The 18,259-nt window shown below is 34.4% G+C and overlaps 1 protein-coding gene and 1 non-coding gene across 2 annotated transcripts; both read right to left on the bottom strand.

Moving 5' to 3' along the window:
- Window positions 1–5,087: 5,087 nt before the first annotated feature.
- BSL1 (BRI1 suppressor 1 (BSU1)-like 1) lies at window positions 5,088–13,064 on the bottom strand. The gene is made up of 21 exons (XM_016328887.3): window positions 12,395–13,064; window positions 12,244–12,304; window positions 11,992–12,070; window positions 11,804–11,883; window positions 11,622–11,716; window positions 11,184–11,283; window positions 11,015–11,084; window positions 10,706–10,807; window positions 10,031–10,112; window positions 9,751–9,918; window positions 8,943–9,132; window positions 8,651–8,849; window positions 8,410–8,577; window positions 8,036–8,274; window positions 6,992–7,076; window positions 6,788–6,886; window positions 6,506–6,705; window positions 6,331–6,406; window positions 6,046–6,181; window positions 5,833–5,972; window positions 5,088–5,603 (listed from the first exon to the last, which is right to left on the bottom strand). The coding sequence occupies exons 1-21, from the start codon at window positions 12,594–12,596 to the stop codon at window positions 5,520–5,522; spliced, it is 2,655 nt and encodes an 884-aa protein (XP_016184373.1). The 5' UTR covers window positions 12,597–13,064; the 3' UTR covers window positions 5,088–5,519.
- Window positions 13,065–17,530: 4,466 nt separating this feature from the next.
- Window positions 17,531–17,603, bottom strand: TRNAA-UGC (transfer RNA alanine (anticodon UGC)). Its single transcript has one exon. It is a non-coding gene; the product is annotated as a tRNA-Ala (tRNA).
- Window positions 17,604–18,259: the final 656 nt, after the last annotated feature.

Genomic DNA, 18,259 nt, shown 5'->3' with positions numbered 1-18,259 from the left:
ATGATGATAGTAGTAGTAATAATAATAATAATAATACCAAGAGAACAAATGATCATGTTACCAAGAGAACAAATGTGGATGCCCATTGAACGGTTCAACATTTTTCATGATAAAATGATCATGTTACGAAGAGAATCTCATTAAATGAAGGTTGAAAAATAAACCCTTCATACATGTATAAATAGGACATGATCTGAAGCCATATAGACAAGCAATAAACAACTCTCTCTCTTTTATGTTGCAATACTTCTTTCTCTCTCTTTATATTTTTATTCTTGTTATCTCTTCCTTATTTATTTAGTTATTTTATAACACGTTATCAGCACGAAGCTCTAACGAAATTTTAGGAAGACTTCAAAAAATGGCAAAGACATGCCTTGCGGATAGTGCAAGTTCACACACTATTCTTAAAAGTAATATATATTTTACCCATCTTGTGCAAAAAGATGAATATGTTAATACTATTATTGGCTCGGACAATGTGATAGAAGGCTCCGGAAGAGCTATAATTTTGTTTCCTGGAGGAACAAAATTTATAATAAATAATGCACTATTATCTACCAAGTTCCTGAGGAACTTGTTGAGTTTCAAAGATATTCGCCGAAATGGATATCATGTTGAGACAATGAATGAGGAAAATCATGAGTATTTATGTATCACAACTCATGATTCAAATAATAAAGTTATATTAGAAAAATTACCCTCACTTTCGTCTGGGTTGCATTATACCAAAATTAGTGCAATTGAATCACATGCCATTGTAAACCAGAAGTTTATTAGCCCAAATGAATTCATAACTTGGCATGATAGATTGGGTCATCCGGGAACAACTATGATGAGGAGAATTATTGAAAACTCCTATGGACATCCACTAAAGAACCAGAAGATTCTTAAAACTAGTGAATTTTGTTGTGCTGCATGTTCTCAAGGGAAGTTAATTTTAAGGTCATCACCAGTAAAGATTGGATTTGAGTCCCCTGAATTCCTAGAGAGGATTCAAGGTGATATATGTAGACCTATTCATCCACCATGTGGATCTTTTAGATATTTTATGGTCCTAATAGACGCATCTTCGAGATGGTCACATGTGTGCTTATTGTCTTCTCGCAACCTGGCGTTTGTGAGATTACTGGCTCAAATTATTCGATTAAAAGCACAATTTTCAGAAAATCCAATCAAAGCCATTCATCTTGACAATGCTGGTGAATTTACTTCCCAAGCTTTTGATGCTTATTGTATGGCTAATGGAATAAGTGTTGAACATCCAGTAGCTTATGTTCACACACAAAATGGGTTAGCAGAATCACTTATTAAATGCCTCTAATTAATTGCTAGACTCTTACTTATGAGAACAAATCTCCCAACCTCGGTTTGGGGCATGCTATTTTACATGCCGCAGCACTTATTCGTTTGAGGCCAACGAGTTACCATCAGTTCTCTCCTATGCAATTAGCTTTTGGCCAGCAGCCAAATGTTTCCCATTTAAGAATATTCGAATGTGTGATATATGTTCCCATTGCACCACCTAATCACACCAAAATGGGACCCAAAGAAAATTGGGGATATATTTTGGATATGATTCTTCCTCTATACTGAGGTATCTTGAGATACAAACGGGAGATGTATTTAAAGCCCGATTTGCGGATTGTCATTTTGATGAATCAAAATTTCCAACATTAGGAGGAGAGAATAAGCTTCCTGAAAAGGAACTTAATTGGAATGCATCATCCTTGATGCATTTAGATCCTCGATCAGGGCAATGTGAACTAGAAGTTTAAAAGATTATACATTTGCAAAGAATAGCAAATGAATTGCTTGATGCATTTTCTGATACAAAGAGGATAACCAAATCTTATATACCAGTGAAAAATACCCCAATTCGAATTAATGTCCCAGTTGGACAAATTGCCACCGAAGCAAATACACGCTAGAAGCGTGGCAGGCCTGTCGGTTCCAAAGACAAAAATTCTCGAAAGAAAAAAAGAGGTAAATACTATTCCTGTTGAAAAAGACATAGTAAAGACACCTGCAGTTGACCAAAATTCTGATATAGTTTTAACGTCAGAAGACGTTCAGGTACCTGAAAATTGTGAAAATGACGAGATCTCAATAAATTATGTCTTTACAGGAGAGAAATGGGACCGAAATAAGACAATTATCAATGAAATATTTGCATATAATGTGGCATTAAATATCATGCATGAAAATAAGGATCTTGAGACAAGATCAGTCGAAGAATGTCGACAAAGAAATGATTGGCCAAAATGGAAAGAAGCCATGAAGGCTGAATTAGACTCACTTGCAAAACGTGAAGTCTTTGAACCTATAGTCCGTACACCAGAAGATGTAAAACATGTTGGATACCGATGGGTATTTGTGAAAAAACAAAATGAAAAAAACGAAGTTGTACGCTACAAAGCCCGACTTGTAGCACAAGATTTTTCATAAAGGCCCGGTATAAATTATGAAGAAACGTATTCCCCTGTAGTGGATGCGATAACATTACGTTATTTGGTCAGTTTATCTGCATATCATAAACTGCATATGCATTTAATAGATGTGGTAACAACCTATTTATACGGATCATTAGATCGTGATATCTATATGAAAGTTCCTGAAGGACTAAAGATATCTAAACCTTCCAATGAATATTCGCAGGGGTTATACTCAGTTAAATTGCAAAGATCTTTATACGGTCTAAAACAATCTGGACGAATGTGGTATAATTGTCTTACTGAGTATTTGGCCAAAAACGGATTCAAGAATGATGATATATGTCCGTGTGTTTTCATAAAGAAAACTGCATCTGGATTCATTATAATTGCTGTGTACGTTGATGATTTAAATATCATTGGAACTCCTGAAGAGATTCCAACAATTATAAAAACTCTAAAAGAAGAGTTTGAGATGAAAGATCTTGGAAAGACTAAATTTTGTCTCGACCTGCAGATCGAGCATACAAAAAATGGGATCTTTGTTCATCAAACAACATACACAGAAAAGATCTTGAAGAGATTTTATATGGATAAGTCGCATCTATTAAGTACTTCAATGATTGTAAGATCTTTAGATGTGGAAAAGGATCAATTCCGTCCTAAAGAAGAGAATGAAGATATCCTTGGTCCTGAAGTACCACATATTAGTGCCATTGGAGCGCTAATGTATCTTGCTAATAATACGCAACCTGACATATCATTCGCAGTGAATTTACTAGCAAGATATAGTTCCTCTCCAACCAGAAGACATTGGAGTGGAGTCAAACAAATCTTTCGATATCTTCATGGAACGATTGATATGGGATTGTTTTATCCTTATGGATCCAAGTCACAACTAGTTGGCTATGCAGATGCTTGATACTTGTCTGATCCATATAAAGGGCGATCTCAAACAGGATACCTGTTCACATATGGTGGTACAACTATATCATGGAGGTCCACGAAACAGACGATAGCAGCAACCTCCTCTAATCATGCTGAAATACTAGCGATTCATGAAGCTAGTCGCAAGTGTTTTTGGCTGAGGAGCCTGGTTCAATATATTCTGTCATCATGTGGATTGATTGACCATAACATAGCTCCAACTGTCCTGTTTGAAGATAATACAGCATGTATTGCTCAACTTAAAGGCGGATATATCAAAGGTGATAGAACAAAGCATATTTCTCCCAAATTCTTCTTCACTCATGATCTTCAAAATCAAGGGACAATTGATGTCCAACAGATCCGCTCAAGTGACAATCTGGCAGATTTGTTTACAAAGTCACTTCCAAAATCCTCATTTGAAAGATTGGTACATGAGATTGGGATGCACCGATTTCGAGACATTAACTGATATCGACAATAGGGGGAGACTGTACTTTTTTTTCCTTGATCAGATTTTTTTCCATTGGGTTTTTCTTGACAAGGTTTTGAATGAGGCAGTCCCCATCACCAAAGGATATTGTACTCTTTTTCCTTCACTAAGGTTTTTTTTTTCACTGGATTTTTCTTTAGTGGGGTTTTAATGAGGCAATAATCCTAAATGGAGATCCAAGGAGGAGTGTTATGATAAGAACAAATGTGGATGTCCATTGAACGGTTCAACATTTTCCATGATAAAATGATTATGTTACCAAGAGAATCTCATTAAATGAAGGTTGAAAAATAAACCCTTCATACATGTATAAATAGGACATGATCTAAAGCCATATAGACAAACAATAAATAACTCTCTCTCTCTCTCTTTTATGTTGCAATACTTCTTTCTCTTTCTTTATATTTTTATTCTTATTATCTCTTCCTTATTTATTTAGTTATTTTATAACAAATAGTAGTGGTGGTGTTGTAAGAAGGGCTTTAGTTAGTTACTTTTATTTGTCATGCATGCACTAAATTTAACGGAAACGAAACTTTTCTAACAGCAGGTTAATTTTGTCTATAATAAGTATTTTTGGTATATACACTAAAATTTCGATTTTGTCGTACTTGTGTGATCCTAAAAATATTTCATCTGTATTTTTATCCATTTATAATTTTGTCTATTTACTCAAATTTGTTAAGCCCCAAATCTATATTGCAGATATTAAATTATGAATCGTCACAATTGAATCGTAAACTATGAATTTTGATTAGCAAAGTAATCGAGAACATTATAATATAATATATTACTATTAATGTCTTGAACTTTAGCAATAAAAAATTTTAAAAAACAAATCTACACCCTAAACTATAAATTATAATCCCTGAAACCCAAAACTTTGATAACGTGATTAATCGAGAATACTATAAATATAATAAACACTAATATTACACTAAATTTTAGAGGAAAAGAATTTCCAAATATCAAGTGTATAAGCTAAAGACTAATTTATTGACCATCCGTAGTGATCATAGTTATAACTCTCTCGACTATTTTCTAATAATTATTGTATTTCTCAAATCACGATAATTTATTGACCAATGTCTCGTTTCTAAATTCATTAAGTTTAAAAGAGAGATGTACATCAACTCTTTCATCTGACATAATAATCAAATTATAAGGAAAGAAACATGGAAGTTGTGATGACACCATAGGGAAATAAATCAAGAAATGCAAAACTTAGGAGAACCTTGAACAAAATCAAAATGTTATAAACATTTTATATAAAAGAAGAATTATATATTCCTTGACATTTTTTATGATACAATATACACGCTGAGCAACTATATTCCCTCCCTAAGTCACATCCTAAGTTGAGGGTGGTAGAAGATTAGTTACTAACATCTCTTCCACTTTATACATGTCACATTCCTTACAAATTCAACACCTCCATAAAAAGATAAATTAAATCACCCATTTCACTAATTTGCTATCAGAAAACTTTCCAACCTCTCTCAAAGCTATTTGTACACTGAAAACAAGAACTTCCTTACTTGCTGCAACTATTTCAGAAACAGTACAAAATATGTCTTTGTTCTTTCAACATTGGCGGATACAAAGAACACAACATTAGGGGGTGGCCAGCCTCAAATTCTGCTGAACTCCATGTCATGAACTATACATCATATGTATGCTAGCGAGCCGCGGTCAAGGTCTGGCTGTGGTCGACCTCGTGTCGGAGTTGGTGGCCTCTGAATATTAAGTTCCTATTGTAACAAGAACAAAAAGAAGATAAACATTTAGAGACTTGATTTGAAACGTTTAAATATCATATGGATTTTGTTTTCAAACTTTCATACAATATATAATATAAAGACTTTGATACAAAATGTAGAAACCTAATTGAAAATTGAGTGAATCTAAAAAATCTCCAAAGTAATTTAACCTTAAACAAACACAGTACACAAAAGCACGAAACTGCATTAAGGTCCTCACCTGCATCCATGTTTCATCCATGACGCGCTCAGGAGATGTCTCTGGAGACTGAAGGGGTGGCGGTAAGGGGTGGATCAATTTTGGAACCACTACCAAGCCCCGGCCAACGACCAGTATGGCACCAGCATTGTTTGCCGTTCCTAAACAACACGCGCTGTGTGAGACTCATGCAAATACGGACAAACGAGAGAACTGGTGGGGATTTACACTTACCACAATAGTTAGTTGCAGAAAAAAGCGTAATCAATTGTCCCTGTGCGAATCGTTCAAAGCCATCCATGACGCATTCATGGGCCCTTATAATTAGCTGTAGTTTATTTTTCTTGCAGAACTCGGTTACACGGTCAGGCTGCACAAAATAAATATTCAACGGGTCAGTTGTGCCTTGTTGATCAAACATGGAGACTTGTCTGTGGTTAATTAACTAATATTCAATAACCAACTGCACATATAGTACGAAAGGTCTATGTTTGCAATGCATGATGAACGGCTACGTACCCCAAAAGTGACAAGGCCTGGTCCTCTGGCATTTGGTCTCAAACCCTCTACACTGTCATTTTCTGTAGGATCGGACCTACAAACATGTAAATGTTATAAGAAAAGAATGAAAAAACTTAAAAACTGTAAAAACCGCAGGTTCAACCCAGCAAACCGAGAGAGAAGGAAAGCATACCACAGAAGGTCCATCAAAATAATAGATCCTGCATCCATTGTTATGGGCCTTTCAAGCTTCTCTATCTGTTCTACAGAATTGATAGACCTTCCAATGCCACCATGCATACAGATAATTTTCTTTTCAATAAGAGCTGCAAGTGGAAGATAGTTGAAAAGTTGATTGAACCTCGTCCATGCCCAGATTCCATCATTTTCCCCCTATAGGAACACTAGTTAGTTGTAGAATAATAGAATTTAGAGTTAAATCCAATTAACGACTACATGCACATTCCATCCGTACCATCCTTTCAATGCACTCAATACGAAAACCAAATAGTGCATTTATGTCAGCAGCTTCATGGTTACCACGTATCAGGTGAACATTCTCAGGATACTCAATCTGCAGAATCACAAGGGCAGTACGTGATCGGTTATAAAGATAAAAACAAAAATAATAATTAAAATACAACTACATATACACATTAATATAATTGAAGTAGCTTACCTTAAGTGCAAGCAGCAAGGTAATGGTTTCCAAGCTGTGCTGTCCTCTATCAACATAATCTCCCAAAAACAGATAGTCAATATACCTGAAACATTATGAGTACTAAAGTAAATAATAAATAAATGAATCATATGAAGGCCATAGCAAGAGATCAATGTCGCCAATAAGTTCTAATTGAACCATTACCAAGAGTGAATGTGTTATTTACTTATAGCACCAGAGAGAACAGATGAACTTTGCTATTAAAGGAAATGTCACATAATTAACTTAAGGTGACTACTTATACAAAGATATCTTCATGTGAAGATGATGATAGCTAAAAATTATTAGATATTTTCATATGTTAGACTAAACTGCTTAACACATGTCAATCTCTTAGCTAAAAAATCTTCCCATGAAGATAGCCACCTTAATTTATTTACCCCAAATCGTCAATTCAATATTGTAATTCTCCACATAACAGGTCACCTCAGATTATAGCTAATGGACATATTTCAAGTAAATCCTGATAAATCAAATTCATAGTATATGCCTCCAAAAACTGAATGTTAATGCTTATTATACAGCTCGGACAATTTTGCATATTACATAATAGAACCCTGTATTACAAAGGGGTATGTTGTAGGTATACACTAGAGATCATGCATAGGAAATTGTGGGTATTTTTGGAAGTAAATTACTGCTATATGAGGGAACCATGAGGAATGGGGTACACACAATTTCGAAAGGAATTGGGAGGGTAAAGGTCCCCTTTATGTCCAGGCCAGTTCCTTTATTTTCAATATCCATACTTGTATTATATATGGCCACATTAATATATATCAGTTTCAGTTTCATTTTTTAAAAATATTATCAGGTTCACATCACTACATTATGCTCTTGAATACCTAGAAACAGTGTTTTTCCAATTAATGCACGAGGGGATCACAAAAACCATTGGAAAATCACCAGACGAGACATGATCTGATTGATAACCAATCTATACATAAGTAGTTTTGACACAAAAACACCGCTAATCTACCAATGGATAAATAGCATACATACGTGATGTCTCCCGCAGTTGAAGGAAATCCATATTCATCAAATAGTCGCATCAAATCACCAAACTGACCATGAAGATCACCAAATACTTTGATAGGAGCTTTTAACTGAAGAACAGTTGGTTCTTGCATAAATATTTGCTCGGCAGCATAGCATAATTCACCGACTTCATAAGAATCCAAGAAGAATCGTCTGTTTGCAGGTGCTTTCCAGTTGCGTGGCCTAAGCAAATTCGAAATTATCTGGCAGGAAAGAAATGATAATAAGTTATTGATTTAAACGTTTAGTGCAGTGACATGATAATTAAAAAGGTAGATATAAATATTGCAAAGCCAGTAACAAAAAGGAAACAAAAAGATGCATCAAATAACACTTGCCTTTTTATGTAATCCCTGAGGGGATTTCTGCCTAGTGAATTTTTTGGTAGGATATGGTGTATCATTATTTACAGGAACCATGCGTCTGCTTTCATTTTCAAATTGATCCAGCGATAGCTGTCTCACCATTCCACCTAGGTTACCTACAGCCTCTTTAGCAACTACAACCTGTAATGAAATATATATGATTGCGCAGTCGAGAGGAATAATTGAGTTATAAACAAAGATCCAAAGCACATACAGCTCTGGGATGAAGGCGAACATCGCCTTCTGTGTCACTGCCATCTGAAACTGTTTCTGCGGCTTGTGAGTTGTCATCTGATAGCGATGTTTCTTCAGCAGGACTATTTGATGCCTGCACAGCTTGCCAGACTGCATTCGCTACCTCAGCTTCTGCAGCTGATGCTTCCCTAAGTTTCTCCATGGAGTTTCTGTCCATTCTGGTAATAATTAAATACATCAGTTATAAAATTGAAATATCATAAGCATGAGGTAGACATGTTAAGCTTGGAATAACAGGAAAAGTTATATACCCTAAGCCACCAGATGAGGGAACATCTGGCCCAGAATCTGAACTTGGTGTTGTTACGTTATAATTTACATTAGACTGGCCAAATTTGGGGCTTGAAATAGGTGAAGTTCTCTCAGATGTTAACACAGGAGAATTACTGTCAGATTGAAAGGGTGAATTTTCTGCCACTAATAAATCATCTAGCAGTGAATCTGCAGAAAATAACGTGGTTATATTAGAACATCATAACCAATATAACAAATTTTTTAATTTCTAAGACAATCAACTTATTGCGGGGAAAATCATAAGATTACTTAGGGCCAACGACAATGACCGTTTCTCAATGAATCACTGTAAGATCTTAACTAGTTCCGAGTAGGACTTTTGATCTTTTTTGCCAAGAGGGTATTCAAGACTAGAGCTCTACACAACTGCCAACTATCCTTAAAGGGACAATGATTCACCTTTATCCCATACATATACTAGATTACAGAATAGAAGCAAGGAGGAGATGAGCTGCAACGTTATGACCCTGAGGGACGGGCAGTCAACATATATCGGGGCCTCCCTTCTCGAATCTGGACACCACTCTTTGTTTTTTTCCCCTTCTTCCATTAATTAAGTATATCGACTTCTATCAAATGATCATTGTTTATTTAAGTCATTTAAATTTAGACCGGAAGAACAAAACAGCATATTAAGAGGGTAGATTTTCTTTATTGTGAAAAAGGTGGAAATCAATTCATGTGATCCTGACTGTTTTTCTAATAACCCAAGTGAATATGCCACGTTTATTTTTCAACTTTGAATTGTGTAACATGAGTACTCACCTCCTCTAAGACCACCATAGATGTATATACGAACACCAACGGCCGCTGCTGCATGCCGACAACGACGCAAAAGATCCAAAGGAGGGTCATAATCATGACCTTTGTTTGGGCGTGACGAGGCCACAATGCCATTTCTATCCAACCAAACCCCAGCCGCTGTGTCGAGTACTGTCAAAACAAGTAAAGGAAGATTAAATATTAATATGAATTGGCTAAAAAAGCATTTGAAGAAAAAAAAATGAAATGAAAAAATTGATAATAACATAGAAATACAGATTACCTGCAATGGCTGCTTCACCTTCTACAGCCCGTCCACCTTTGAGAACACCTCCTGTAACGTGCAATCGTGCACCAACAAAAACCTAGAATGCAATGCCACAACCCATTAACAAAATGCTTCAAATGGAATGAATAAATTGGTTAACATAATCGACATTTGACACGATTATAAAATAAAATCGTCATACCAGTTCTAAGCCATTGACCATATTTTCATAAAACAACTAAAAGACATATAAAAATAGCAGGGAATCTGGCATTAACTATGAGAGAAATCCACTTAAAATATTTCTAGAACTTCGCAACAGTCCCTCTTCATTAATTATGAGAGTGTGGATTACTTCAAGATAAAAACATTAAACTAATTAAAACATTATCGGGATCATAAATATTTCATGCGCATTAATGTTAGCTATTAGATGAAGATAAAGCTTGATTGCATTTAAGAAGGAAATCTCTTCCTCGATGAAAGTGAGACCCACAATCTACCGAAGTTCCTTTTAGCCATTAGATCAAGATTTTAGTCAGGTCAATGCATTACTGACTGCTCGCACGTGCATAAATAAGAACATATATGGTAATAATTAATGTGTCAAATAACTTCAGTATTTAAAAATAACAATGTTAAAGGCATCCCCATGATGACAAAAATCATTTTTCCCCATATCTCACTTACCGCAGCATGTTGATACCTTGGTGAAGGGGAAACTCCAGGTGCGAGTGTCCATTCCCACTGGCCGTTCCTATGCATGAGCAGTCCATATGCATCTGCTAGTGGCTGCTCCACATAAATACAATAAATGTATTCATATTTCACCGAATAATACTCAAGTAAGAGATTCATGAAGATAACAATTTTACAAAGAAGCGTATCATTTTGCTCCCATAGAATCACTTATAACCTACTTGAGCACAGATTAGCACACACAGCTTCCTAAAAGCGCAAGAAACAATAACAAGATGAAAATGGCATGACAGATCATACCGCTCCAGAAGAGTCTCTTCCACCACAAAGCAAAAACATTCCATCTGAACGAGCACTAGCAGTAGCATACCTATAGATTGAGGTAGACAAGTTTAAAACTGACATGCCTTAATGTACATTGAGAAACAAAGAGTCAAAACCTCAAGTGAAAAGTATTAGACATGCTTACATTCTAGCAGAAGGTCTATCACCTTCTGGGTTCAGCTTCTGCCACATGTAAGGTTTTTGTGCCGTATCCAAAGCCCAAGCATCAGAAACAACTCTTTTCCCTATCGCATGGTTAAAAAAACAGAGAAACTATTTATTATATCTTACATGACAATATCTGCCAACATAATAATTATTAAGAATGGAATGTAAACCAAAATCAAAACAATGCTTCAGTATCTCCCAAATTTTGATAAACCCGGAACCACCATGTACTCCCCGTATGCATGGCATTCTAAGTTGATATTACTATTCATGTTTCACTTCATCAGTTTGCCTACTCAATGGTTTCAAGTAGAAAACTATTAATGCCTATCTTATTGAAAGTTTAAACCTCAATTATAAAAAGAAAATGCAGACAAAAAAGTTTAGCTACAAAATGGTGCCAAGCTTCCCTCACCATCATTTCCGCTGACAGTAACAAGATATCTCTGAGCAACCAAATCCATTACATGGCCATAGCGAGGTCCAGGTCCTTGCCCTTGTACAACAACTCTGCATTCAAGAATATCATAATTTTGCCAAGATCCCTAGAGCAACAGCAAAAAGGAAAAAAGCTTGTTTGATATCAACAAAGCTCACCTGTGCCATTTGAATTTATCATTGGTCATGTCAAGCACATAGAGATCATCAGTAGAATGCCCAGCAGGACCTATGCCACCCTATACAAAACAAATAATAAATAAATAATCAAACAGATCATTTCAACACTAAAACTCCATCAGAACCAAAACCAGTAACCACAGAAGCAACATCATTCGCACAATTACCTGAAAAACAACCATAGTACCAACGGCGGCAGCAGCATGAGCTGCCCGAGGGGATGGAGGCTCTCCGGCAGGTTTAAGACTGAAACACTCAAAACAACAACAAAAGCGGCAAAAGATCATAACTTGAGCTTCAATTCAACTACCCAATATACTCAATTACTCGTACACCCAAAACAAAAAGCCCCCAAATTATCCAAAACTTTAAACTTTTCAATAATTCAGAAAATAGGGTATTCAATTCATTCAACTCACCTACTCCATTTTCTCGTTAGAACATCATACGAATGAACCGAATTGGTAACTCCAGCTAACCCTGCAAAAATGAAATTCAAAAACAGCCAAAATTAACCAAATTGAGCACCTCCTTGCTCAACGAATAAACTCAAATGAGGAAGCTTGTTACTGATTCCGGGAGCTGAGGAAGATCCTCCCTCGATGGCGGTGGCGCCGCCGAAAAGGATAAGCCTTGGTCCGTGAGATTTGGTGGCGGCGACGGCGGTGAGTGTGTGGCCGCATCGTGGCCCCGGCGCGTCTTCATCAGTGTCCCAAAACGTCTCTAATGGCCGATACGTAGGAGCAGGGTAGAGCCACGGTTTCGAACCCATCACAATTCCAAACAATTTTGAACGAAAATCCTCCGATTTACAACAAAGAAATGAAGAACAAAAACCCTAATTGGGCATTGACGGTGGCAAACACGGTGGCGCCGCCGATTACGGAGGGGGCCCGGACCAGCTCCGGACCCAATCAAAAACCTATATTGGGTCTCTCTTTTTCTTTGTTTTTTCTTTATTTTTTTCTTAAAAAATCATTCTTTTTATTTTTAATTTAATAGATCATTGGGGAAAAAATGGAAATGGCGTTGGGAAGTTAAATAGGGAAGTGTTTGAAGTTAGAAACTTAGAATTCAGAGAAATGAAGAAGGAAGAGGAGAAAGCTTTATGTGTGTGTCAGTGTATTTTAGGATTGAGATTTGAGAGTCTCAATTTCTTTTTGGGTGCCAAGTGGTTTCCATTGAAGCATTGCATGAGAGAGAGAGAGAACCCTTTTGAAAAAGTAAGAAGATTTTTTATATTTTTATTACTACTAAATTTTAAGACAGCTATGGTCCTAAAGTCAAAGGCCAAAATGGTCTTTTAAGGGTTGTCTTTACAAATTTTTTTTGGGGGGCAATCTTAGGCGGCTGGCTAAATTGGATATTTTTCTTTTTAAGATTGTAAGTTTTTATGCACTCTAATGAATTTTTTATATTTTCTATGAGAAATATAAGAAGTTTCATTATGGATGATTACATAAGTGAAATCATGTTTACATGCTAAAATAAAAACATTGCAAAAATAACTTCCTAAATATAAAAGAGGTGAAAATTATATATTTGTATATTCTTGTCTATAAATGGAATAATAGCATTAAGATATTGTCTCCATTCAAAAGAATTCAAATGTTGACAAAGTTGAGGGTTTGCCCAAAGAATTGAGAATACAATATGAACTTAATGAAGATATCATAAGAGGAGGTCAAAAGTGTTTGTTTTTTCACTTGTGGTTTGATAGATCTAGTCAAACTCATATTGCCTTAGGTTGGGAATGTTTGCCTTTGATCAAAGGCAACAGTTTGGACAGGTTTAGGCAACATTTTTTAATTGCTTCAAACAAAAAGTGTTGCAATACATTAAGTATTGCCATTTGGTTGAACCAATGAAAATAGGTAAAAGCAACTGAATTCTTGTATAACTGTATATAGTTTTGCTAAATAATTTATCTTAAAACTATATCGAACATATTTTAAGAGGTTAAGCACAAATTTAATATCCAAAAGATTCGGTCGTTAGACAAAAAATTTCTAAAAGATGTTATTAACAAAACAGTTTTTAAATGATTTGAAAATACGATAAAAAAATAATAAATATTATATTTTTTATAAATAACAAAAAAATTTCATATTTAATAAACAATCTCAAATTACTTTGTTTATAAATTTGATATATTTATTTATAAATTAAGTTATGAATGTAGGAAAATTATGAAATGAAAAAAAATAAATAAATAAAATAGAGAAGATAAAAGAAGGAAAGGTAACATTGCACATACATCGTGTCACTTTGCTGTTGCATTCACATATAGACATTTTATTTTAGAAGTTAAATTTTCATTGAACCAAATTTAATGAATAATTTCAATAACAAAAATATTCTTTGTATATTAAAATCAACCACTAAAACTAATTACTAATATATTTATATATAAATATATATGTAATTTAATTTATTTTTAATAAATATTTATATTTCAATATGTATTTTATATTGACAGCTGACAGTAGCTAATTTTGGTCATAAATTTTTGAATAAAAGGAAACAATTGAATAATTTAATTAGACTCCAATGTGTGGTTGTGAATCGCGTGAGATGATGATGCCACTTTTCCATGCTAGCAAGCGCACATCACATGCATGATGCATCAACCCTAATTATTATTTCCATTTCCATTTGCATGCACTTCTAATTGTTCCCCACGTTATTTTTTGTTTTTGTTGGAACTATAAGTATGTTATTTATTTTAGAAATAATTCTATTAAAATATTTAAAAATATTATACATGCACTAAAAATCAATTATTATATATTTATACATATTAATTTATATATTTTTTTAACTAAATAATTAACCACTAAAATAATCAAACTTACAATAATAGACCAATAATCAAATTTGTTTATAATAATTTGATAAAAAGATTTATATATGATTTGTTAATATGTATTTCTATATACAGTTTTTAATTTTTTATGTATATTTAACATAATTATTAAAATTTTATAAATAAAATTATTCTTTTTAAAAGTCAATTTTTGTGTATCTATGGTTCGAACTAGAATTCATCAATTAATGAAAAAGAATATCTTTTGGTCTAAAGAAAAAATTCTAAAATGACAACTTCTACGACTAAGCATGTATTTGTTTGGATGAATCAAGTATTTTAATGAAAAAATGCATTAAATTTTAATTATTTAAGTTTAAATGCATCTAATTTGTGCAAAAATATTGAAATGGTATTGCTCTTTGGGCTCAGTTCACTTGATTGCTATCAATATCATTCTTTAATTATTTTTCTGAAAGAATATCCCTCCCCCCAACCAAATAGTGAAGATGATGCGTTTAGTTGGAATCACTCTGCGATGGTATATTTATAGTTGTCTAAGCTTACAAGTACCTAACTCGAAAAAGTAGGAAAATCACCCAGAATTGGAATGAAATATGGAACTGAAGGGGTCCAAAAAGAACTAAAGTCTGACAGGTTGTTCATGACAGAATATTCACGGCCAAAAGAAGAGTTAGGCTGATGGAAACTACTCCATACTGTCACAAATGTTCCAATCAAGAAGAATTCACCTTACATGTGCTGAGGGACTGCCCGTGGGCAGCGCTTGTTTGGAATAAGTTATTACAACCGAGTACTCTTGCTACTTTTTTTCCGGTCGATTGTAAGAGCTGGCTAAATTTGAATCTCACAAATGACATAGGTCGCGGTAGTTCGACTGCTTGGACTGATATTTTCATGACAACTTGCTGGTGACTTTGAAAATGGAGAAACAAAGAAATACATGAACCTACTTTCAGGAGACCTACAAATGATGGATGCATTTCGATTATAATAGAGAGTGCAAGGAGGACAGAGGCCTTCAAAAAGAGTAGACTTAGGGCTGCACACGGATCGGATCGGATTGGATATAGCCTAAAATTCTATCCGATCCGCACTGCACTCATCGGATCGGATCGGATACGATATCCGCATTTTTTTAGGCCAGATCCGATCGGATCGGATATCGGGTATATCCGCATAATTAAAAAATAAACTATTTTAAGATTCTATTTGACTATTTTTACAAAAAAAATCCAAAAAATTCATTTTTTATCTGTTTAAACCTATTTACTCCTAAAATATTATCAATAATAGTTCTTTTGAATAACAAAAACAAAATAATATCACAAGATTTAAGTTTAATTATTCTAAGTTGAAGTACAACATAAAAAATTAAAAACAAAATATCATAAAATTCATAAATAACACAATAAAATTCATATCACATTAGGGTTTATTTTCTTAAACTATGCTATTTATATGTGATGTGCGGATATGCGGATTTGCGGATCGGATCCGCGGATATCACTGCCAAATCCGCAATCCGATCCGACCATAGTGCGGATCCGATCCGATGGCTCTGCGGATCGGATAATATCCGCAAAATTCGGATCGGATGCGGATAATTACCGCGGATATGCGGATATTATCCGATCCATGTGCAGCCCTAAGTAGACTTGTAGAAGTGAAGCGAGACCCAGTCATCTTAGCTATAGCGTGGGTACCCCCCACCCGAGATGTGTGAAACTGAATATTGATGGCTCAGTTCGAGAAATTAGCAGGCAAGCGAGTTGTGGAAGGCTAATCATAACTAGTGAGAGGGAATGGGTCGGAGGTTTCAGGGCGAATCTGGACTATTGCCAAGCCACCCAAGCAAAGCTCTGGGGAGTTCATTATGGCTTACAGAAAGCATAGAGTCTAGGGATGAGAAGGGTTATAGTAGAGTTGGATTCTTTGAATGCAATCATGTGCATTAAGAGAAACTCCAGTGACAGCCATGGCCATAGCCCTATAATCCGAAAGATAACAGAGTGGATGAAACGACCTTGGGAGATTATATTTAAATATGTTTATAGGGAGGTTAATCGGTGTACAGACTGGTTAGCTAGAAGCATTGACAGTCAATTAGCAGGTTATAGTTTTATAGACTTGCTTCCTTTAGATCTATAGATCTTGCATAATGATGATTTAACGGGAGTCCCTATCTCCCGTACAATCTTTTTGTAGTTTTCTGTTTTTGGGCTTCTATCCCATACCATTACCAAAAAAAATTTTTTTTTTGAAAGAACAATTTGAAGTCTAAGATACTTTAATATTACGCTCACTTATTGTCTTTTAGCTAATATTTACAATATATCATTTTTTTTTTCATGAACATTGCAAATTATACAAGAATTTAATTTTAATATATTGTCAGTGTAAAACTATTTTTCACATGAATCTAATTATATAATGTCACATTAGTAAAAATAAATACTTTTTATATTGACTGTATGAATGATCATTCAAAAAAATGATTATAATTGCATAACTGTGTAAAATGTTACATTGTTAATGCATTAAAATTAAATTCATTAAACAAAATAATAGAGGAAAGAAGGTAAGGAGAATAATATAAGCAAGATAAAAAAAAGCACTCACTTGATTCATGTGTTTTCTAAATTGACTAAAGAAAATCCAAAATAGTGGAGGCTTTGTTGAGTATTTGTTTGGAAAATTGGAAGAGAATATCTACATTGCTATGAACCATGCATCATTATCATTATAATACTTAGAAGACAGAAAACCTTTGTGCCATTTTTCTTCTTTGTAAAATTTGTATTGTTCTGCTGTTCCACTAGTTACCAAAAAATAATCGCATAAAATGGCTGTAATAATAATAAGAAATGCATATAGAGTGGAGATGCGGGGGATCGAACCCCGTGCCTCTCGCATGCAAAGCGAGCGCTCTACCATTTGAGCTACATCCCCAGATGATGAGGTTTTCTAAAATGGAACATTTTGATAAATAAAAAATAAAAGCTTAACCATCATTAAATTGAAATAGCAGGACTTAATATGATAAAAAAAAAAGTTATAAATTTTAATGATAATTAATTCTTATTTTACCACTTAATAAATTTCTTTGTGTGAGAAGTTCTTGGGTTTTTTGGTCTTGAAGTTTTTTTATTATAGCATTTGCATTTCTGGTTTTTTGTGTTGTGAGTAGATTCTTTGTTTTTTTTCTTTACCTATTGTCAGCCTTTGGTGAAATACTAAAATTCAAAAGCCCAAGACACATTACAGACAAAATAATAAATTGTTTACGCAACTTCAACCAGAAACAAACCCAATGTTTCTAAGTAGCCCAAAAAAAAAATGAACAACATGGAAAGCCGAAACAATTTTAAACTAAACAACAAATCCTGACCCAAAAAAAACTAAACAACAAAGCCCTTGACTAAAACATTCTAAACAAGTTCACCAAAAAAAAAAAAGAAAACATTCTAAACAACAAAAAGTTAACCTACTTGGCCTAGTGATTAGCTCACTAGTCCGTTTAAACAAGTGTTAAAAGTTTGAATGTGCATGCAGCAACCCATTGGTAATCACACTAAATTGAATCAAACATTTTCTTTTATCTGTAT

The sequence above is a fragment of the Arachis ipaensis genome, chromosome B2 (assembly GCF_059453495.1).
Source record: "Arachis ipaensis isolate K30076 ecotype BB chromosome B2, ASM5945349v1, whole genome shotgun sequence".
Classification (NCBI taxonomy): domain Eukaryota; kingdom Viridiplantae; phylum Streptophyta; class Magnoliopsida; order Fabales; family Fabaceae; genus Arachis; species Arachis ipaensis.
The sequence above is the reverse complement of the archived record's forward strand: the minus strand, read 5'-3'. Positions and strand labels throughout refer to the sequence as shown.